The sequence below is a fragment of the Montipora capricornis genome, chromosome 2 (assembly GCF_036669925.1).
Source record: "Montipora capricornis isolate CH-2021 chromosome 2, ASM3666992v2, whole genome shotgun sequence".
NCBI classification, from domain to species: Eukaryota; Metazoa; Cnidaria; class Anthozoa; order Scleractinia; family Acroporidae; genus Montipora; species Montipora capricornis.
This window is the reverse complement of record NC_090884.1, coordinates 55,934,662-55,959,661: the sequence shown is the minus strand read 5'-3', so window position 1 is coordinate 55,959,661 and position 25,000 is coordinate 55,934,662. Positions and strand designations below refer to the sequence as shown.

Genomic DNA, 25,000 nt, shown 5'->3' with positions numbered 1-25,000 from the left:
CCTACTTTCGTTATGGCTGTTTGCGTTATGGCTATTTGCGTTATGCCTCTTTTGCGTTATGGCTGTTTGCTTTATGGCTTTTTGCGCTATGCCTCTTTCCATGATGGCCATTTGCAGAATCGGTTTGTTTCCATTCAGCTTTGGATTGATGCATTCATGATTTGGACGATTTTATTTGAAATATTGATCATTGAATTTTGTCATAGATATACCTCCATACATCGGAGCTCAGACATTATCCTTTACTCAATTCAACATGGATTGCAACAACATTGTTCTCGCTTTTGAAAGGTTTAAGGTTTCAAAACAAAATGTAAACAAGGACGTCAGCAAAGATTCCCTTACCCTTCTCGCTCTTTTGAGAAGTCGCTCTCTATCTTGAGCTAACAGCCAAGGAATCAGCTTAAATTAAACAAGTATCTTTGATTTATTTGGAAAAACAGAAATTTCGGCGTGGCTTTCAATGCCAAACGCGTTGCTAAATCTCTCAAGTTCATCGACTCTGTGATAACGCTATCTGCAATGATTTTGATACTAATTAAATCTCGCACAGTCAAAATTTTCCTTGTGATTTAAAAGTCCGAAAATTCTTACCCTTGCTACTTTATCCTCTTTTATTTAAGTACGTGTGTGATAATCTGACCTGTTTTTGCAGCGTCAATTTTTCCTGAGGATATCACCGAATGTCAAAAGACTGTTACAGTAACTTAGAAATGAAAGTACTGAATTCTCGAGTTTTAAAATGGTCATAAAATCTCGACCTCAAGTGAAGTTTGCTTGAAAATTTGTAATGTGGCTAACTGAAACACGATCTTTCCATATCTGCAATTCATAGCTATAGTCACCATTCCATCACCTATTGTCATTAATGTGCTTCGGAGTTTTGTGAGCACTATTTGGAGATAACTTTACAACTTGTTTATCATCACAGAGCATTCATGACCGCAATTTGTGCTTTAAACTTAGTTTTCTCCCTCGTAGCAGTCCTTGGAAATATTCTCATAATCCGAGCTCTGTTGAAGGCTTCTTCGATTCCAACAAATTTAAAGACGTTATTCTGTAGCCTCGCTTTTTCAAATCTGGCGGTGGGATTGTTCGCGCAACTGTCGAGTTCTGCTATAACGACAGTTCTTTTAATCATCAAAGTAGATGGAAATGACAACTTAGAATTATTCTTTCCAATCATTATATCTGCTTTTAATTTCTTTGCGTTTTTCCTCGCCAGCCCTGTGCATGGTTACTTAATATAACAGCTATCACTGTGGACAGATTGCTTTCGGTTTCCCTCCATTTGAGATATCATGAACTTGTCACGACAAGGCGAGTTGCAGTACTTTTGGTGTTATTGTGGGTGATGAGCGTCGCTGCTGCATTCACATTTATTTCACTTCAAAAACACCCTGAGATGGTAAATATTGTTATGGGATGCATTGCAGTCCTTTTTACGTCTTGCGCATATGCAAGAATTTACAAAGTTGTGAGGCACCATAAGATCCAAATTCGCTGCGAGCTTCAACAAACAACTGATCATTCAGTGAGAGCGGGCCTTCTACGACAACAGAAAAACGCTTTAGATACCTTCTTCGTTTTTGTTGTTTTTGTATATGTCCCTTAAGAGCTTTCATAGCTTCCGCAGGTTGTTTAATTTATTTTATAATTTTTATGGGGGGCCATAAATGAAGGACAGATGCCGGTCATTCGACAATAACAATACAGGAGAATTGAACGACAAAAATGGAAAAGACAAAATTGGAAAAGAAGACACCCCGACCCCGACCCCGACCCCGACCCCGACCCCGACTCCGACCCCTATCCGGTCCGGCACCGGCCCCGGCCCCGGCCCCGGCCTCGGCCCCGGCCCCGGCCCCGGCCCCGGCCCCGGCCCCGGCCCCGGCCTCGAGCCCGAGCCCGGCCCCGGCCTGCGTTTTAATTTAGCTACTACCGCCGTCACATCAAACGGCTGGCCTTTTACGAACTGTTTCTTCTGCGATTTGGAAATTAATGGGAGGGTTATAAAATAAATAAACTTCTCTTTGGCTCGCTCAAAATTTTATATTTGCCCTCGAAGCTTCGTTTCTCGGCAAAATGTTCATTTTTCGGACAGCCGCGGACATTATCAGCCGACATACCATCCACCCGATGGGATTTATATCCTAAATATACCGTAATGACCCTATATGGAAACTGATTGCGTCGGTCGTTTTGTAAAAACTGAGACAACATCCTGTCGTTCTGTAATTAAAACAGCTCAGAATGTAATGAAAATTAAATAAAACAATTGTTCCATTCGCGCGTGTTGTATAGTGTATATCCGACGCGCGCACATGGAATAATTGATAAGTATCTGAAGAGCGGGATCAAGTATATACGCTTATTTCATTCATGATTAATTATATAGACGGCGGAGGGTGTTTTCCGGCCTGCTAGAGGGCCGAGGCTGATGACTCCACCGATCTGCATGATTCATCGTATTACATGTACTCCCAAGTGAACCTTGTCCAATGATCGTCGAAAAAAGCGATGACAGGTTTCATATTTGCATTTGATATTCAGGTGCTTAATTAATGGGGTACGCGCTGGTAACACTTCAACTTGGATGGGCTGTGTGTGAGTTCCTTGCATCCATGCCGAGTCGGCGGTTCCAAATGGGGCGCTAACAAATGGTAACATTTGTTTTGTTGATTTTTAATCCCGCAAAAAGACTGCCCTCGCCTTGACAAGCTTATTGCATTTTTATGGCGATAAAGGAAGAAACACAGAGACTAAAATAAGAGAAGCAGTCAAACAATCGGGTGTTTTTCCTTCAAGGATTCTCTTGTGCTTTCCAATCTTTAACAGTTGCAGAGCTAAAACTGACTTGACGTCAACGAAAAAGTCGTGCATGGTACGACATCATTGAGAGTAAATTGGTATTCTCTAAGGAAATTACACAGGAAGATCCCAAGTTCCAATTAATTACGTATGGAGATAGCTGCTGAAAGCAACATGCACGGTTTTTACAATGATTAACACCTTCAACCTTCGATGGAATAAGTTTGCCGGAATTCATGTAACAACTACCTCCAAGTAAACTCACCCTGATAATCAGTGGTTCTGTGATTAAGCGAAATCATGAAAAACTGTCATTGAATGTGCCGTAAAATAGTCAGGGCCTCTTCAAAACAGGAAGTCGTTTCGCAGATTTGAGAATATATATCATGAACATGTTGACCGTTTCGGAGTTTTGTGAGCACTATTTGGAGATAAGATTGCAACTTGTTTATCATCACAGAGCATTCATGATCGCAATTTGTGCTTTAAACTTAGTTTTCTCCCTCGTAGCAGTCCTTGGAAATATTCTCATAATCCGAGCTCTGTTGAAGGCCTCGTCGATTCCAACAAATTTAAAGACGTTATTCTGCAGTCTCGCTTTTTCAGATCTGGCGGTTGGATTGTTCGCTCAACTTTGGAATTCTGCTATAACGACAGTTCTTTTAATCATGAAAGTAGATGGAAATAACAACTTGGAATTCTTCTGCCCAATAATTTTATCTGTCTACTTTTTCTTTACTTTCTTCCTCACCTGTGCATCGCTACTTACTATTACAGCTATCACTGTGGACAGATTGCTTTGGGTTATCCTCCATTTGCGATATCATGAACTTGTCACGACAAGGCGAGTTGCAGTACTTTTGGTGTTATTGTGGGTGATAAGCATCGCTGCTGCATTCACAGTCATCTCATTTCCAAAACACTCTGAGATAGTAAATATTGTTATGGCATGCATTGCGGTCCTTTTTACGTCTTGCGCATATGCAAGAATTTACAAAGTTGTGATGCACCATAGGATCCAAATTCGCTGCGAGCTTCAACAAACAAGTGATCATTCAGTGAGAGCGGGCCTTCTAAGACAACAGAAAAACGCTTTAGATACTTTCATCGTTTATGTTGTTTTTCTTGTCTGTTATCTTCCTGTCGTTTTTGTAAGCATAATCTCGCTGGTCAACAGTAGTTTTGCAGTCGGCGTGTATCATCAAACCGCAATTTTCCTCATTTTTCTTAATTCATCGCTAAACCCCATCCTGTACTGTTGGCGATATAGAGAAATACGACAAAATGTCTCAAGCGCAATGCACAAAACACTGTTTTGCTTCTCTTCAGGCCATTAAAAGGATGTCGTGTCCTACATTGTTGAGTATAACATAAGTCACTGAAGAAACTAATTGAACCAGCCAGGAAAAGAAGCATGGAGTTGTTGCATGACATAATTGTTGGCGAAGATGCTTTACCTCTGCAAGTGCTTGTCACATTCACAGTGATTTTAATATAGAAAATTGTAACACGTCGACCAACTGACCACTCATACTTTACAAAAAAGAATTTCCTCGCATAAAATTTCGCTCATGTGAAATATCAAACGGTGGGCTTCTGTTTGTCATACAGTAAAACTCCGCGAGTAAGAAGCTTCCATTTTAAAATTTAGCTTGAACAGGTTCTTACATAAATGTTATACAAAAATTCTTATTTTCTGGATAAAAAAATTACATTGTAGATAACAGACTTTAGTGGTAATCGGCCTTCGTTGTCAATGCAAAAGTCAGTTTTTTCCTATCCCTTACCTCAAATTTGAATAAAATTTAAATGCAGAATTAAAAATTCACAAAAAAATGACTATCGAAGTATCACATGAATCTTCAGAACATCAGTCAATAAGCCATTTCCGAGTTCACACCAGCCTCCTCTTCAAAGCGAGTCTAAGGTCGTGTTCGATTGGGAGCAACCGTTTCAACCGTAACCGGCGCGGTTTAGGTTGAAGCACTCGAGGTTTGCCAATAGTACACTTTTCAAACCATTTTCGGTTGAAACGTGCTAACTCCTGGGAATATTCCTTACCAGACTTTTCAGCGTTGAGAAGTTGAGGAAAGCAACACGGAAGGAGCCCGCGTAAACGACAGCGGTCGCTGCCAATGCTTTTCCAACCTAGTTTGATGCCGGTTGAAAAAGTTGATCAACCAAACCAACCGAAAACGGTTTTCTTCCGAATAGAACACTAAAAAACCCAACTAACCCAACCAAATAAAAACGGTTGATCCCAATAGAACACGACCTTAAGTGCGAAAATTACTTTCCATTCATACAGCTGTTTCGAGAAAGGTTGTCCAAAAGAAAGTGTAAGAGCGTTCGCGACAATGCCCAAAGGTAGTATGGGACATATTCAGTCAGCCAAGAATAAAGTACTGATTATCGAAACTGTATTCCATAATAAGCTCTGAAAAAAAATTGAACCTGATATAATAATTAACAACTATTCACCGAAGTGGAGGTGGCTACGGTGGTGGATATTTACCGAGCCGCGAAGCGGCGCAAATCCCGCGCGAATTGCTCAGAGCAATTATGCCATGAGCGAGCGTTGAATATGAAATGGAATTAGTAACGATAACGGCGACGGGAACAAGAAAGTGACAAATTTGCACATTTTGTGGGCAAAAACAATAGCTTTGCACGCCCTGCATGTGCGTTTTTCATTTTTGTCCAATTCTTTGCTGTCGTCAGCAAAACAATAACGTGAAATAGCCAAATTTGAGGTTCTAAGGAAGAAGTCGCCAATTGGAGATATAATTTTAATTTTCTCTCCTAAATTAAGCTTGACTCTCATTTCGGTTTCATTCTTTAGGGATTGCCACACCATTGTCAGGTTAAAAAGTTTGGAATAGTCTCGAAGTGATAACAATAACCGGAATTTATGTTTTGAGATGACGTACTCGTTGCTGTTTCCGTCGTCGTGGCTAAAGCTCTCTACTAAATCATACTTAATGGAGGGGAATGGTTCTGAAACCCCCCACTGGATTTGCCCCTGAAGAAAATCATCGTTATGTTATACTAAATATGTCCATAAGTATTTGGGTTAATCTACATTTCTTTTCCGGTATTTCATGCTTTCATTTAAAATACAAACACCAAAATAAAAAATTTCTCGATCCGACTTAGTCTCAAGGCGCTGTTACACTGTGAAATGTTCGTGCCACTTGTTCCGCTACAATGTCGCCAAAACATTGCGAGACAAGTTGCACGAAACATTTCACAGTGTAACAGCGCCTTCAGCCTGAGGAATGTTCTTAATAAGTTCTTATAATTTTGGTTAATCTCAGCCTCAACTTTCTTATCAAAAAGGTTCTTATAAAAAAGAGCGTATAGTGTTTACGGAAATAGTTATGCTTCTGCATGGATAAAGTACAAAATTAATCGTCCTTAGTGTGTACAGTTTACAGTGATCAAACAGATCAAACACCTGATTATGAGCCAACAGCATGCAGTAAAGCCTCATTTACTCTGACAACTTTTTCCTTGTCAAGTTTTCCTTGGCAGCGTAAATGGAAAAATATGACAAGTTTTTCCGTAACAAGTGCCCTTGTTTTTGCTAGTTTTTGAACAAGGACTGACTTGTCAAGGAAAAACTTGTCAAGGACGTTATTTACTAGTGTATATTACTTGTCAAGTGCACTTATTTACATATTTTAATTTTAAGCTACTAAGGAAACCTTGTCAAGGAAAAACTTGTCAAGGAGAACTTGTCAGTGTGTACAGTCGGCAAGTTTTCCTTGGCAAATGCACTTGTCAAGGAAAACTTGCTAATGTAAATGAGGCTTAAACAAATAAGCCCTGGAAACAATAACCAACAATTTTAATCAACAACTATTTAAATGAAAATTACATACACAGTAATCTCTTTCACGACATTTTCCGTTTGACTGACAATCTTTACTCCCTCTCTCTTTACTTCAGAACAATAGCAAAAATGTTTACTAATTAACAAGTCAACCTAAAGCGTAGTAAATTCGCTTACTCGACTGCAATTTCACAATTAAACAAAGCAGCTGACAACTGGACATCCATTTGACACAAAAAGCCTATAAATGTGATTGTTGAAATATGTCAGAATCTCTGTCAACACGGAATTGCAAACGTTTTCAAGCCTTCTTCGTTTTTTTTTAGCTAGTTTTACAACATATGTAAGGCAGCGAGGCATATATTAAGAAGGAAAACATTACCTGAAAGCTAACCGTTGTAAATAAGTGTTTTGGCTCTCGCTCTATTTCTCTTAGCTTTACGTTGATTTTCATTGAAATTATCTCTTCTTCTCCTTCCTCGGCTTCTCTCGAGGATTTCTTCGCTTAAATTGCTCAAATTTCGTCTCCTCTTCTCTCGTGCTCTTTTCTGTTCTTTAATCTTTATTCTGTTCCTCGTCAGAAAGTGATATGATTTCCCGCCATAAAAACGCGGGTTGCCAATGCAACGCTGCCACACGATTTCCCGCCAAGGGAAGTTGCCCGAACACTCCCGTCCCCAGAGGCTGTCCTGCCTCCCCACCTCCACCCCAACAGTCTGTACGGGCGGACGTAAGTGACGTCACAACCAAAATTTCTCGTATCGATAGATTACCCAAAAAGTATTACCCATGGTGCTCGCTGACGCGCTTCGTGCGGCTGATCTCCGCTAATAATAAGTAAGAGATAAATACTGAGAACGGAGGTATTTATCTGACTTATTTTATGATTTTATTTCGGAGCAATTGCAGAATACCCGGCCCACCAAATGTCTTACTAAAAACGCTATCAACGCGGTCCGCAGTCCCGAAGTCGATGAATGAAAAGAAAAGTGTTAAAGGGCAAGCTTCTAAACGAGTGCTTTCTTCTTCACACGATCTCGTGAAAAGTGTAGTTAACCGAACCGCAAAATAAAAGGTAACATTTTGCGAGAATGCTAATGCACCGGGCATAGAGATGTTAGGTCTTTGCAATAATATAAACACTCTGAATTAGAACGCGCTGCTTTTAATCAGTGTCAGTTTCATAATTTTAAAACACTCTATTATATGTAAATTTTAACCTTTCTTTATTGAAATAATCAGAATTTCATTTTTTGTTGAGAAGAGAAGGCGATCGATGAAAATGTATTACCCTTAATTTGTTTTTGGGTTGTTTCTACAAAATCCCTCATTCGACGGATTTATCTGTATAAATCCCTTTCAAGTTAATTCATCAGCCCCGCTCTTCCCTGCTACATTTTACATTAGGTGTGTAAGTTAAATACCGGTCGTTGAATGACAAAAGAAAATTCGCCAACCATGAAATAATACCAGATAATCTCTGCGCGCAGAGTCTTTGAAAATCCGAATTTTTACAAAGAATGTATTGAATCATAAACTCATTAACGCATTTTCCTTCCAAGAATTTTTCAGTTTTTGATGGCTAATGATTGCCTAGTTGTAAAAGCCAAAAGGCTGAAAATGAGATAATTAACAAAGTTTAACAAATTCTTTTACTTTTTAAGTTAGTTTGTAAACGGCATGATGCCTTCATCATACCTTCTGTGAGCAACTCGTATGTGAGTGAAACCACATTCAAAGCACCTTTCCATGTGATGCACCATAGGATCCAAATTCGCTGCGAGCTTCAACAAACAAGTGATCATTCAGTGAGAGCGGGCCTTCTAAGACAACAGAAAAACGCTTTAGATACTTTCATCGTTTATGTTGTTTTTCTTGTCTGTTATCTTCCTGTCGTTTTTGTAAGCATAATCTCGCTGGTCAACAGTAGTTTTGCAGTCGGCGTGTATCATCAAACCGCAATTTTCCTCATTTTTCTTAATTCATCGCTAAACCCCATCCTGTACTGTTGGCGATATAGAGAAATACGACAAAATGTCTCAAGCGCAATGCACAAAACACTGTTTTGCTTCTCTTCAGGCCATTAAAAGGATGTCGTGTCCTACATTGTTGAGTATAACATAAGTCACTGAAGAAACTAATTGAACCAGCCAGGAAAAGAAGCATGGAGTTGTTGCATGACATAATTGTTGGCGAAGATGCTTTACCTCTGCAAGTGCTTGTCACATTCACAGTGATTTTAATATAGTTAATTGTACCACATCGACCAACTGACCACTCCTACTTTACAAAAAAGAATTTCCTCGCATAAAATTTCGCTCATGTGAAATATCAAACGGTGGGCTTCTGTTTGTCATACAAAAAAACTCCGCGAGTAAGAGGCTTCCATTTTAAAATTTAGCTTCAACAGGTTCTTGCATAAATGTTATACAAAAGTTGTTAAATAGGTTCTTATTTTCTGGATAAAAAAATTACATTGTAGATAACAGACTTTAGTGGTAATCGGCCTTCGTTGTCAATGCAAAAGTCAGTTTTTTCCTATCCCTTACCTCAAATTTGAATAAAATTTAAATGCAGAATTAAAAATTCACAAAAAAATGACTATCGAAGTATCACATGAATCTTCAGAACATCAGTCAATAAGCCATTTCCGAGTTCACACCAGCCTCCTCTTCAAAGCGAGTCTAAGGTCGTGTTCGATTGGGAGCAACCGTTTCAACCGTAACCGGCGCGGTTTAGGTTGAAGCACTCGAGGTTTGCCAATAGTACACTTTTCAAACCATTTTCGGTTGAAACGTGCTAACTCCTGGGAATATTCCTTACCAGACTTTTCAGCGTTGAGAAGTTGAGGAAAGCAACACGGAAGGAGCCCGCGTAAACGACAGCGGTCGCTGCCAATGCTTTTCCAACCTAGTTTGATGCCGGTTGAAAAAGTTGATCAACCAAACCAACCGAAAACGGTTTTCTTCCGAATAGAACACTAAAAAACCCAACTAACCCAACCAAATAAAAACGGTTGATCCCAATAGAACACGACCTTAAGTGCGAAAATTACTTTCCATTCATACAGCTGTTTCGAGAAAGGTTGTCCAAAAGAAAGTGTAAGAGCGTTCGCGACAATGCCCAAAGGTAGTATGGGACATATTCAGTCAGCCAAGAATAAAGTACTGATTATCGAAACTGTATTCCATAATAAGCTCTGAAAAAAAATTGAACCTGATATAATAATTAACAACTATTCACCGAAGTGGAGGTGGCTACGGTGGTGGATATTTACCGAGCCGCGAAGCGGCGCAAATCCCGCGCGAATTGCTCAGAGCAATTATGCCATGAGCGAGCGTTGAATATGAAATGGAATTAGTAACGATAACGGCGACGGGAACAAGAAAGTGACAAATTTGCACATTTTGTGGGCAAAAACAATAGCTTTGCACGCCCTGCATGTGCGTTTTTCATTTTTGTCCAATTCTTTGCTGTCGTCAGCAAAACAATAACGTGAAATAGCCAAATTTGAGGTTCTAAGGAAGAAGTCGCCAATTGGAGATATAATTTTCATTTTCTCTCCTAAATTAAGCTTGACTCTCATTTCGGTTTCATTCTTTAGGGATTGCCACACCATTGTCAGGTTAAAAAGTTTGGAATAGTCTCGAAGTGATAACAATAACCGGAATTTATGTTTTGAGATGACGTACTCGTTGCTGTTTCCGTCGTCGTGGCTAAAGCTCTCTACTAAATCATACTTAATGGAGGGGAATGGTTCTGAAACCCCCCACTGGATTTGCCCCTGAAGAAAATCATCGTTATGTTATACTAAATATGTCCATAAGTATTTGGGTTAATCTACATTTCTTTTCCGGTATTTCATGCTTTCATTTAAAATACAAACACCAAAATAAAAAATTTCTCGATCCGACTTAGTCTCAAGGCGCTGTTACACTGTGAAATGTTCGTGCCACTTGTTCCGCTACAATGTCGCCAAAACATTGCGAGACAAGTTGCACGAAACATTTCACAGTGTAACAGCGCCTTCAGCCTGAGGAATGTTCTTAATAAGTTCTTATAATTTTGGTTAATCTCAGCCTCAACGTTCTTATCAAAAAGGTTCTTTTAAAAAAAAGAGCGTATAGTGTTTACGGAAATAGTTATGCTTCTGCATGGATAAAGTACAAAATTAATCGTCCTTAGTGTGTACAGTTTACAGTGATCAAACAGATCAAACACCTGATTATGAGCCAACAGCATGCAGTAAAGCCTCATTTACTCTGACAACTTTTTCCTTGTCAAGTTTTCCTTGGCAGCGTAAATGGAAAAATATGACAAGTTTTTCCGTAACAAGTGCCCTTGTTTTTGCTAGTTTTTGAACAAGGACTGACTTGTCAAGGAAAAACTTGTCAAGGACGTTATTTACTAGTGTATATTACTTGTCAAGTGCACTTATTTACATATTTTAATTTTAAGCTACTAAGGAAACCTTGTCAAGGAAAAACTTGTCAAGGAGAACTTGTCAGTGTGTACAGTCGGCAAGTTTTCCTTGGCAAATGCACTTGTCAAGGAAAACTTGCTAATGTAAATGAGGCTTAAACAAATAAGCCCTGGAAACAATAACCAACAATTTTAATCAACAACTATTTAAATGAAAATTACATACACAGTAATCTCTTTCACGACATTTTCCGTTTGACTGACAATCTTTACTCCCTCTCTCTTTACTTCAGAACAATAGCAAAAATGTTTACTAATTAACAAGTCAACCTAAAGCGTAGTAAATTCGCTTACTCGACTGCAATTTCACAATTAAACAAAGCAGCTGACAACTTGATATCGATTTGACACAAAAAGCCTATAAATGTGATTGTTGAAATATGTCAGAATCTCTGTCAACACGGAATTGCAAACGTTTTCAAGCCTTCTTCGTTTTTTTTTAGCTAGTTTTACAACATATGTAAGGCAGCGAGGCATATATTAAGAAGGAAAACATTACCTGAAAGCTAACCGTTGTAAATAAGTGTTTTGGCTCTCGCTCTATTTCTCTTAGCTTTACGTTGATTTTCATTGAAATTTTCTCTTCTTCTCCTTCCTCGGCTTCTCTCGAGGATTTCTTCGCTTAAATTGCTCAAATTTCGTCTCCTCTTCTCTCGTGCTCTTTTCTGTTCTTTAATCTTTATTCTGTTCCTCGTCAGAAAGTGATATGATTTCCCGCCAGAGAAACGCGGGTTGCCAATGCAACGCTTCCGCACGATTTCTCTCCAAGGAAAATAGCCCGAACACTCCCGTCCCCAGAGGCTGTCCTGCCTCCACACCTCCACTCCGACAGTCTGTACGGGCGGACGTAAGTGACGTCACAACCAAAATTTCTCGTATCGATAGATTACCCAAAAAATATTACCCATGGTGCTCGCTGACGCGCTTCGTGCGGCTGAGCTCCGCTAATAATAAGTAAGAGATAAATACTGAGAACGGAGGTATTTATCTGACTTATTTTATGATTTTATTTCGGAGCAATTGCAAAATACCCGGCCCACCAAATGTCTTACTAAAAACGCTATCAACGCGGTCCGCAGTCCCGAAGTCGATGAATGAAAAGAAAAGTGTTAAAGGGCAAGCTTCTAAACGAGTGCTTTCTTCTTCACACGATCTCGTGAAAAGTGTAGTTAACCGAACCGCAAAATAAAAGGTAACATTTTACGAGAATGCTAATGCACCGGGCATAGAGATGTTAGGTCTTTGCAATAATATCAACACTCTGAATTTGAACGCGCTGCTTTTAATCAGTGTCAGTTTCATAATTTTAAAACACTCTATTATATGTAAATTTTAACCTTTCTTTATTGAAATAATCAGAATTTCATTTTTTGTTGAGAAGAGAAGGCGATCGATGAAAACTTATTAGCCTTAATTTGTTTTTGGGTTGTTTCTACAAAATCCCTCATTCGACGGATTTATCTGTATAAATCCCTTTCAAGTTAATTCATCAGCCCCGCTCTTCCCTGCTACATTTTACATTAGGTGTGTAAGTTAAATACCGGTCGTTGAATGACAAAAGAAAATTCGCCAACCATGAAATAATACCAGATAATCTCTGCGCGCAGAGTCTTTGAAAATCCGAATTTTTACAAAGAATGTATTGAATCATAAACTCATTAACGCATTTTCCTTCCAAGAATTTTTCAGTTTTTGATGGCTAATGATTGCCTAGTTGTAAAAGCCAAAAGGCTGAAAATGGGATAATTAACAAAGTTTAACAAATTCTTTTACTTTTTAAGTTAGTTTGTAAACGGCATGATGCCTTCATCATACCTTCTGTGAGCAACTCGTATGTTAGTGAAACCACAGTCAAAGCACCTTTCCATTTTTCTGAACAGGAAGTTATTTTCAATAATCAAGTACGTTCTCATTGCAATAGACCATATTCGCATTCTCAGTATTGGACTGGAACTACCTTGCAATGGAGGCTCATGCGGGGGAATATATTAAAAAGTATTTGCATTTGAAAAGATTCTCCCGCATAAGCCTCCATTGCATGCTAGTTCCAGTCCAATACTGAGAATACGAAAATGGTCTATTAAATACCACATCGTTATTGAGCTGGAACAGGAGGTTATTGTTGCAGTCATTGAGGTGGACTTTGCAATAAAGACCACCTGTTCCAGTAAGTGATCTCAATAATGACCTTCTGTTTCAACTGGGTAATCACAAAGGCTTTGGGAAAACCAACCAAATTAAATAGCCTTTATTGTCCTTTGTTTTTACAGTGCCTATTATGTTTGCAAGATAGACTTGAAGATTGCAATCTTGTTCTAGTTATTTTTAATCGTTATAGTACAATTTCCCTGAAGGACCTAATTTTGGAATTTGCACACCACCAAAATTTTCTACACAACTGGTGGTTTTCAACCTCACTGTCCTTGAACTATTTTGGAAACTCTTACTTGTTGTTCATCCGTCTCTCTTTGGTAACTCTGAGAGGTTTTTGATAGCTTTTTCTTGGATGTTTTTTTAGGACAGACTGTACAGCAAGCTCAACCAAATCTTTGTCTTTGCTCATAAAAAACGACGTTGTTTCTCCTTCTCACAGTTCACTGTCAGTACAAAGAGTAAGGTAAGAAACTAAATCACTGAAGAAAGACACAAGCCGACAAAAGGAGTCTTACCTTTTGCGGCTGGAAATCTCCTCAATGATCACCAAACTAAGGCCACCACTCTAAAACATGTCAGTGATATCGATTGCGTCAACCAGAATTTTCTTTTCTTCAAACACTTCAAGAGACTGTGAAAGAATATGGTCGAGTCCATCGTCTAAATCAAGTTCCCCTCTTTGGTTTTGGTTCACAGCCTGTGACAGCAAATCATCATGGCCGCCCTCCATCATCCCAAACGAACGCTTTCCGAATTAACTGAACATGTTTGCTCACAAGCAACGTCTACCATACTGTAATGAAACTTAGTTCAAACTCCTTGAGAAAAGGCAATTAATTCATATAGAAATGAATAAAAACTCTAAAATTACCCAGACTTCCTAGCGACTGATACGCTTTCAATGAAAAGGTGCATCGTATGGAGGTATATCTATGACAAAATTCAATGATCAGTATTTGAAATAAAATCGTCCAAATCATGAATACATCAATCCAATGCTGAATGGCATCAAGCCTATTTTGCAAGTGGCCATGACGGAAAGAGGCATAACGCTAAAAGTCATAACGCAAACAGCCATAATGCAAAAAGGCATAACGCAAATAGCCATAACGCAAACAGTCATCACGCAAAAAGGCCTAACGTAAAGAGGAATAACGCAGAGTCATAACGCAAAAAGGCATAACGATGCAAAGCAGAACGCAAGTATTCATAACGCAAAAAGTATAACGTAAAATAGCCATAAGGCAAAGGCCCTTTGAAGAATGGAGACTAGCTGTGTACTCCGTAAATAATTTCAGCTCTAAAAAAACGTCAATTGATTATTCAAGGGAAAGAACATATAATCGCTATCGAACTTTTTCTTCCTGTTTAAGTTATGCCTCTGCGTTATGCCTCATTGCGTTATCCTTTTTGCGCTGTGCGTCTTTGCGTCATGCCTTTTTGGGTGATGCCTACTTTCGTTATGGGTGTTTGCGTTATGGCTATTTGCGTTATGCCTCTTTTGCGTTATGGCTGTTTGCTTTATGGCTTTTTGCGTTATGCCTCTTTCCATGATGGCCATTTGCAGAATCGGTTTGTTTCCATTCAGCTTTGGATTGATGCATTCATGATTTGGACGATTTTATTTGAAATATTGATCATTGAATTTTGTCATAGATATACCTCCATATGCATACATCGGAGCTCAGACATTATCCTTTACTCAATTCAACATGGATTGCAACAACATTGTTCTCGCTTTTGAAAGGTTTAAGCTTTCAAAACAAAATGTAAACAAGGACGTCAGCAAAGATTCCCTTACAAGCACGAGAATTCTCTTATTGAAAGATTTCTCGCTCTTTTATGAAGTTGCTCTTTATCTTGAGCTAACAGGCAAGGAATCAGCTTAAATTAAACAAGTATCTTTGATTCTTTTGGAAAAACGAAATTTCGGCGTGGCTTTCAATGCCAAACGCGTTGCTAAATCTCTCAAGTTCATCGACTCTGTGATAACGCTATCTGCAATGATTTTCATACTAATTAAATCTCGCACAGTCAAAATTTTCCTTGTGATTTAAAAGTCCGAAAATTCTTACCCTTGCTACTTTATCCTCTTTTATTTAAGTACGTGTGTGATAATCTGACCTGCATTTGCAGCGTCAATTTTGCCTGAGGATATCACCGAATGTCAAAAGACTGTTACAGTAGCTTAGAAATGAAAGTACTGAATTCTCGAGTTTTAAAATGAACACCTCACCTTCACCTCAAGTGAAGTTTGCTTGAAAATTTGTAATGTGGCTAACTGAAACACGATCTTTCCATATCTGCAATTCATAGGGATACTCACCATTCCATCACCTATTGTCATTAATGTGCTTCGGAGTTTTGTGAGCACTATTTGGAGATAACCTTGCAAATTGTTTATCATCACAGAGCACTCATATGAATGAACGCAATTTGTGCTTTAAACTTAGTTTTCTCCCTCGTAGCAGTCCTTGGAAATATTCTCATAATCCGAGCTCTGTTGAAGGCTTCTTCGATTCCAACAAATTTAAAGACGTTATTCTGTAGCCTCGCTTTTTCAAATCTGGCGGTGGGATTGTTCGCGCAACTGTCGAGTTCTGCTATAACGACAGTTCTTTTAATCATGAAAGTAGATGGAAATGACAACTTGGAATTCTTCTTCCCAGTCATTATATCTGCTTTTAATTTCTTTGCGTTTTTCCTCGCCAGCCGTGTGCATGGTTACTTACTATAACAGCTATCACTGTGGACAGATTGCTTTCGGTTTCCCTCCATTTGAGATATCATGAACTTGTCACGACAAGGCGAGTTGCAGTACTTTTGGTGTTATTGTGGGTGATGAGCTTCGCTGCTGCATTCACATTTATTTCACTTCCAAAACACTCTAAAGTAGTAACAGTCGCTGTTCAATGCATTGCATTCCTTTTTACATCTTGGGCATATGCAAGAATTTACAAAGTTGTGAGGCACCATAAGATCCAAATTCGCTGCAAGCTTCAACAAACAAGTGATCATTCAGTGAGAACGGGCCCTCTACGACAACAGGAAAACGCTTTAGATACTTTCTTCGTTTTTTTCGTTTTTGTATGTGTCCCTCAAGAGCTTTCATAGCTTCCGCAGATTCTTTGATTTATTTTATCATTTTTTTTGGGCGCCATAAATGAAGGACAGATGCCGGTCATTCGACAATAACAATACAGGAGAATTGAAGGACAAAAATTGAAAATAAAAGGAACAAAAGTGGAAAAGAAAAGACACCCCCACCCCGACCCCGACTCCAACCCCGACCCCGATCCCGACCCCGATCCCGCCCCCGCCCCCGCCCCCGGTCCCGGCCCCGACCCCGGCCCCGGCCTCGGCCCTCGTTTTAATTTAGCTACTACCAAAAAACTCGAAGTGTTTTTTCCGCGATATGGAAATTAATGGGAGGGTTAAGAAATAAATAAACTTCTCTTTGGCTTGCTCAAAATTTCATATTTGCCCTCGAAGCTTCGTCTCTTATCAAAATATTCATTTTTCGGACAGCCGCGGACATTATCAGCCGACATACCATCCACCCGAAGGGATTTATTTCCTAAATATACCGTAATGACCTTATATGGAAACTGATTGCGTCAGTCGTTTCGTAAAAACTGAGACAACATCCTGTCGTTCTGTAATTAAAACAGCTCAGAATGTAATGAAAATTAAATAAAACAATTGTTCCATTCGCGCGTGTTGTATAGTGTATATCCGACGCGCGCACATGGAATAATTGTTAAGTATCTGAAGAGCAGGATCAAGTATATACGCTTATTTCATTCATGATTAATTATATAGACGGTGGAGGTTGTTTTCCGGCCTGCTAGAGGGCCGAGGCTGATGACTCCACCGATCTGCATGATTCCTCGTATTACATGTACTCTCAAGTGAACCTTGTCCAATGATCGTCGAAAAGAGCGATGACAGGTTTCATATTTGCATTTGATATTCAGGTGCTTAATTAATGGGGCACTCGCTGGAGACACTTCAACTTTTCCTCATGTTTCTTAATTCATCGCTAAACCCCATCCTGTACTGTTGGCGTTATAGAGAAATACGACAAAATGTCTCAAGCGCAATGCACAAAACACTGTTTTGCTTCTCTTCAGGCCATTAAAAGGATGTCGTGTCCTACAATGTTGAGTATAACATAAGTCAATGAAGAAACTAATTGAACCAGCCAGGAAAAGAAGCATGGAGTTGTTGCATGACATAATCGTTGGCGAAGATGCTTTACCTCTGCAAGTGCTTGTCACATTCACAGTGATTTTAATATAGTTAATTGTACCACGTCGACCAACTGACCACTCCTAGTTTACAAAAAAGAATTTCCTCGCATAAAATTTCGCTCATGTGAAATATCAAACGGTGGGCTTCTGTTTGTCATACAAAAAAACTCCGCGAGTAAGAGGCTTCCATTTTAAAATTTAGCTTCAACAGGTTCTTGCATAAATGTTATACAAAAGTTGTTAAATAGGTTCTTATTTTCTGGATAAAAAAATTACATTGTAGATAACAGACTTTAGTGGTAATCGGCCTTCGTTGTCAATGCAAAAGTCAGTTTTTCCCTATCCCTTATCTCAAATTTGAATAAAATTTAAATGCAGAATTAAAAATACACAAAAAAATGACTATCGAAGTATCACATGAATCTTCAGAACATCAGTCAATAGGCCATTTCCGAGTTCACACCAGCCTCCTCTTCAAAGCGAGTCTAAGGTCGTGTTCTATTGGGATCAACCGTTTCAACCGTAACCGGTTTAGGTTGAAGCACTCGAGGTTTCCCAATAGTACACTTTTCAAACCATTTTCGGTTGAAACGTGCTAACTCCTGGGAATATTCCTTACCAGACTTTTCAGCGTTGAGAAGTTGAGGAAAGCAACACGGAAGGAGCCCGCGTAAACGACAGCGGTCGCTGCCAATGCTTTTTCAACCTAGGTTGAAAAAGTTGATCAACCCAGCCAACCGAAAACGGTTTTTTTCCGAATAGAACACTAAAAAACCCAACTAACCCAACCAAATAAAAACGGTTGATCGCAATAGAACACGACCTTAAGTGCGAAAATTACTCTCTATTCATACAGCTGTTTCGAGAAAGGTTGTCCAAAAGAAAGTGTAAGAGCGTTCGCGACAATGCGAAAGGTAGTATGGGACATATTCAGTCAGCCAAGAATAAAGTACTGATTATCGAAACTGTATTCCATAATAAGCTCTGAAAAAAAATTGAACCTGATATAATAATTAACAACTATTCACCGAAGTGGAGGTGGCTACGGTGGTGGATATTTACCGAGCCGCGAAGCGGCGCAAATCCCGCGCGAATTGCTCAGAGCAATTATGCCATGAGCGAGCGTTAAATATGAGATGGAATTAGTAACGATAACGGCGACGGGAACGAGAAAGTTACAAATTTGCACATTTTGTGGGCAAAAACAATAGCTTTGCACGATCTGCACGTGCGTTTTTCATATTTGTCCAATTCACTGCCGTCGTCAGCAAAACAATAACGTGAAATAGCCAAATTTGAGGTTCTAAGGAAGAAGTCGCCAATTGGAGATATAATTTTCATTTTCTCTCCTAAATTAAGCTTGACTCTAATATCGGTTTTATTCTTGAGGGATTGCCACACCATTGTCAGGTTAAAAAGTTTGGAATAGTCTCGAAGTGATAACAATAACCGGAATTTATGTTTTGAGATGACGTACTCGTTGCTGTTTCCGTCGTCGTCGTCGTCGTCTACTAAATCATACTTAATGGAGGGGAATGGTTCTGAAACCCCCCACTGGATTTGCCCCTGAAGAAAATCATCGTTATATTATACTTAATATGTCCATAAGTATTTGGGTTAATCTACATTTCTTTTCCGTTATTTCATGCTTTCATTTAAAATACAAACACCAAAATAAAAAATTTCTCGATCCGACTCAGTCTCAAGGCGCTGTTACACTGTGAAATGTTTCGTGCCACTTGTTCCGCCACAATGTCGCCAAAACATTGCGAGACAAGTTGCACGAAACAGTTCACAGTGTAACAGCGCCTTCAGCCTGAGGAATGTTCTTAATACATTTTTATAATTTTGGTTAATCTCAGCCTCAACGTTCTTATCAAAAAGGTTCTTATCAAAAAAAGAGCGTATAGCGTTTACGGAAATAGTTATGCTTCTGCATGGATAAAGTACAAAATTAATCGTCCTTAGTGTGTACAGTTTACAGTGATCAAACAGATCAAACACCTGATTATGAGCCAACAGCATGCAGTAAAGCCTCATTTACTCTGACAACTTTTTCCTTGACAAGTTTTCCTTGATAGCGTAAATGGAAAAATATGACAAGTTTTTCCGTAACAAGTGCCCTTGTTTTTGCTAGTTTTTGAACAAGGACTGACTTGTCAAGGAAAAACTTGTCAAGGACGTTATTTACTAGTGTATATTACTTGTCAAGTGCACTTATTTACATATTTTAATTTTAAACTACTAAGGAAACCTTGTCAAGGAAAAACTTGTCAAGGAGAACTTGTCAGTGTGTACAGTCGGCAAGTTTTGCTTGGGAAATGCACTTTTCAAGTGAAACTTGCCAATGTAAATGAGGCTTAAACAAACAAACCCTGCAAACAATATCCAACAATTTTAATCAACAACTATTTAAATGAAAGTTATATATACAGTAATCTCTTTCACGGCATTTTCCGTTTGACTGACAATCTTTACTCCCTCTCTCTTTACTTCAGAACAATAGCAAAAATGTTTACTAATTAACAAGTCAACCTAAAGCGTAGTAAATTCGCTTACTCGACTGCAATTTCACAATTAAACAAAAGCAGCTGACAACTGGACATCCATTTGACACAAAAAGCCTATAAATATGATTGTCGAAATATGTCAGAATCTCTGTCAACACGGAATTGCAAACGTTTTCAAGCCTTCTTCGTTTTTTTTTAGCTAGTTTTACAACATATGTAAGGCAGCGAGGCATATATTAAGAAGGAAAACATTACCTGAAAGCTAACCGTTGTAAATAAGTGTTTTGGCTCTCGCTCTATTTCTCTTAGCTTTACGTTGATTTTCATTGAAATTTTCTCTTCTTCTCCTTCCTCGGCTTCTCTCGAGGATTTCTTCGCTTAAATTGCTTAAATTTCGTCTCCTCTTCTCTCGTGCTCTTTTCTGTTCTTTAGTCTTTATTTAGTCCGGTCTGTTAAGTCGGAAAATTACGAAAATCGTGACAAGACGCGTAAAAACACCAAACTTGGCACAAATGTAGTTTAGAGTATAACTCATCATTTCAGAAGGGGTGCCACGAAAAAATACCCCAGGGGGGTGGGGAGGGGGGATTTTTTTGTAAGTAAGTCTCAGTTGGGGTGTGTCAAAAGAAGGGTTCCATTATGAGCTATGAAATAATTTAATTTGTTGATTACAGTGTGAAAGAAGTGTTGGTATAGGTAAAATAAAGACCAAGTAGTAAAATTTAATAAGCTGTGCTCAAATGTAAAAATATAATGCCTTTTTGTAGTAAAAAAAAGGCGAAAAAGACGACATATATGCGTAGTCATTATAAAGGTCAATTCCACATGAATTTCACTTCCTTTATGATATATAATGTTTTAGCGAGAAGATATTTACTAAGTTCCTTTTATTTAAATTTGTTGTAACAATGAAAATTTTTAAACAATAAATGGTAATAAAAAGCCAGCTGTGTTTCCATACAACATGCGCTTTACCTCCCGGTGACCGGCGTGACAGTGGAGTTGTTGAGAGGTACGTTTTCTTGTTTTACACGGAATTTCACCATCCGAACTGTAAGTATCAACTCGTGTTGTATACCCCATCCTTCTATAAGGTAGAATTCATTTCGTTATGATGTGAAACAAAGTCAAGTTGTTCTTTTAAAAACGAAGAGTTCAGTGATTTTTATTTTTATCCGTATATGTGAGCCGGTGTTCAATAAAAGTTACTCTGAATAAGCGTTATAACTTGAGATGAATGAAAAACTGTGAGAAATCATCAGATGTTATAAAAAAAATGGTTCAAGAAGGAAATGTTTAAGTAGGTTTATTATTTGATTTTAAACGAAAAATTATGGAGTGACACAAATCTGGCAAGCGGAGCGTATTAAACTATTAAATGGTTGTCGGCCTCAAAGATACGATGACGGATAAAACAAAAATGGCATTCAATTTATTTTAGTTCAGACTGAAATTTCCTGAGTTAACAACGCTCTAAAAAAAAAACCATTGTTAGATTAAGAATATTTTAAATGATATTTCTTTTTTCAGACGTTAGCCAACCAGTGAGTGCAAAGGATTAATCTTTGTTCAGCCAGGTCCGCTTCAAGAGATATCACACTGCCTGACACGTATTCCTTAGTTCCTCTTGTTTCTGTAAAAACATCAGAAGTAAACGTCCCTGCCACAAGCCAAGCAGGAGTGGAGACTGTGAGCACGGATCAGCTGTCTATTGCCATTGAAAAACAAGTTCACTGGTTGAAGTACTGTGAACAACATATTTATGAGGAGCTTACCAAAGGTATTCATCTTTCATGGGCTGCTTATCACGCATCTGTAACTGAACTGCCTAACCCTTTGCCATGCTTGGGTAGCTTGTTGCCATTGTTTTACGAGAAGGCTGCCACAGTAGCCATGATGAAACATGGAATGTCTGTGGTTAAGAAGGCAACAGAATTTCTTAACCCGGGCCAAATTCCTGTCACTGTCTGTGACCAGCCTCTTTTCGCTATCGCAAAAGTTGTTCAGTGGAACTGGCCTGCTACACACGGAGAAAATGTTCACGTTGTCATGCTGGGGGGCCTACACATTGAGATGGTGCTGTCGACCATGTGTGGTGACCTTGTAGCATTATCTGGCTGGACTACATCACTAACTGAGGCAGGGATAGCTTCCAGTGGGACATCAGATTCCTTCCTTAAGGTAGCGCATTTGACAAAAACCAGACGCGCCCACCAGGTAACCGCAGCAGCTTTGTATAAATTGCAGCATGTTGCCTTTCGGGAACTAAACGGTCAACAGGACAAAGAGGAGTTTCAGAAGTGGCACGATGGAATGATTAAGACCAGCCCAACGTACAAGTTTTGGGACATGATCATGCAAATGGAACTCAAAGTACTGTCATTTGTGAAAGCACATCGTGAAAACAACTCCTCTGTACGTAGAAGCCTTGGAATCTCTTGCTCCTTGGTCCTTTGATCTTGATCACACTAATTACGCGAGGTGGCTACCTATTCACATAAGAGATATGAAGTGCTTACCAGGCCCCGTTCAACAAAGCCTCAGAGAATGCTGGGTCATTTCGAAGTCATCAAGCAGTTTTTCAAGCATCCCAATCGACCAGGCACACGAGCAAAATAACGCAAGGGTGAAGGGATCAGGTGGAGCTGTAGGACTAACGGAAAGTCCTGTCGCATTTAGAAGATGGATGGTGGCCGGACCAGAAAGTGCTCGAGTGTTGCAAGAGTTCGAAAGTCAGTTGAAAGTGAAACAAATGTTGATGAAAAGAACAAACACCACGAAAAAGGACTTTCACAGAAAACCTTTCAAAGTCATGTCAAGCAACTTGTAAGTACAATTTCAGAAATGGGAAACCCTTTTAAGGATGACTGCCCTGAATTACTTGCCCTTGACACACGCAATTGCGCAGATGTCTCAGTCGTGGATAATGTGCATAGAGTCCAGGAACTTGGATTACGCCAGTACAAGAAAGTCGTAAAAGACGTCATTGATGAAAGGACTGTATCGATTCAGGATACGATTTCAAAGAATACCTTGCCACTGTTCAAGCGCCAGCAGCCGAAGCAAATCTGCAAAGCGTCCTTAAAGTTGACAGCGGTAACAAGTGACCGTTACCTCTTCAGTTGTTTGTATATTGCCAGCCAACAGCGCGAAGGAGATCTTGAAGAGTTCTTCAAGCATGAAAATCAGCCGTATCCACCTTCTTTGTCAGAGTTTGGCAATCTCCGATTCGGGTAAAGTCTGATTTGATTTTATGCGTCAACAAAGAAACACCGCCACCTCCACCACCAGCATCTTTTGATGTCAAAGTTTTTGATGGAGCAGCTATTGTGCATGCGCTTCCAGTTTCATCTGTCGCTACGTTCTCTGAATATGCAGATTCCAGATTCTTACCTTTCCTGGAAAACCACTTGAAGAGTACCAAACGAATTGACGTTGTGTGGGATGAATACCGAGTGGCAAGTCTGAAAGAATCTGCCCTTGAGAAGAGAGGAAAAGGCGTGAGACGAAAGGTAGCTGGGCATGTCAAGTTACCTCAGAACTGGCAGGTATTTCTCGAAGAAAGCTGCAACCATGAAGAAGCCGACACGGGGATTCTTGTAAACGTTAGAGATGCTTTGGATAAGGGGGGGAAGAAGTGTCTTTGTTCGCACTGTTGACATATGTTCTTGTTATTCTAATTGCGCACTTCCACACGTTGTCTTCGATTTGGTCTGGATTGAGCTTTTGGGTCGCCTTTGGGATGGGAAAGATTTTTCAGCTGCTTTCTTTTAACACCATTTGTGAGCATTTGGGAAAGTAGAAATGCCGTGCACTTCCATTTTTCCACGCATTTACTGGTTGCGACACTACATCAGCATTCCTGGGGAAAGGAAAGAAATCTGCGTGGGAGGCCTGGAAAGCGTACCCTGAAGCCACAGAGGCTTTCTGTTTTGTGAACGATAGCCCCTTCCTTCCAGTTGATATCAACACTCCTGTGTTTGATGTCCTTCAGCGCTTTGTGGAGATACTTTATGACAGTACCAGCCTTGCTACCGTGAACACTGCTCGACGAGAACTGTTCACAAAAAAGAATTGGGGGCTAGAAAACATTCCCCCAACAGAGGTAAGAAGCCATCATACACAAATTTTTAGTTGTTTTTGTGTTTGATAGGCTAAATTTTTGATAGGTAAACACCTGTGAGGACAACGCGAAAAAAAAAATAACCAGTTTAGCGAAAAGACGAGAAACATTTCAACTAACCCAACCTTTTCTTGTATTGAATCCACTTATCAATTTTATTTTAACTATCCAAAGCCTATCATAAGGCTATGTTGGACTTGAACCTATAGTTATTCTACTTGGGCTATTAGAGAGCTTAATTTATGAAGTACATGGAAATAAGCGGTGCGCGTTTGTTTAAAATTATACTTGTGTAAAAAATTTGTATATAATTTCTATTGTTTATTAGGATGCCCTGTTGAATCATTCTAACAGAGCTCTTTACCAAGCAAGCATCTGGACGTCCCTTGATGAGCAACAATTTTACCCATCCCCGTCTGATTTTGGATGAAAAATGAAGAACGGCCCGGTAGATGGAGGCCCCGCTGAACCGTACTTCCAGAAGCCTTTAAGGCGTGCAGTGAATTGCCAAAGTGTGGATGCAAGAAAAGTTGCAAGAGTGGTCGTTGTAAATGTTTCAAAGCCAATCTACCATGTACTGAGCTCTGTAGTAGTTCTGAAGGCTGCCAGAACACAAATCCTTAGAAATAGAGCAACAAATAACAACCATTTACGATATCTAGCCGAAGATGTTAAAAATTAAATGTGTAAAAGGCAACAAAAACACTCCTTGATATAAGTGCGATCAAAGCATTACGGGAATGTCACGTGATCAAGGCAAATGACAATTTATGGACACAAACACAAAACTGAGTCTGAGTAATGTAGTTTAGTCATTTTACAACGGCATTCG

At 39.3% G+C, this 25,000-nt stretch overlaps 2 protein-coding genes across 2 annotated transcripts in view; one reads left to right on the top strand and one right to left on the bottom strand.

Annotated features, from left to right (window-relative positions):
* Positions 1-25,000, bottom strand: part of LOC138028105 (cilia- and flagella-associated protein 77-like) — a 405,094-nt gene that overhangs the window by 204,517 nt on the left and 175,577 nt on the right. The window lies entirely within an intron of this gene.
* LOC138038131 (melanocortin receptor 4-like) lies at positions 2,587-4,242 on the top strand. Its single transcript, XM_068883956.1, has one exon. The coding sequence runs from the start codon at positions 3,198-3,200 to the stop codon at positions 4,146-4,148; it is 951 nt and encodes a 316-aa protein (XP_068740057.1). The 5' UTR covers positions 2,587-3,197; the 3' UTR covers positions 4,149-4,242.

Bases quoted from the DNA above. Each gene is read 5' to 3' on its own strand.
- LOC138038131 (XM_068883956.1), top strand. From the start codon at position 3,198: ATGAACATGTTGACCGTTTCGGAGTTTTGTGAGCACTATTTGGAGATA.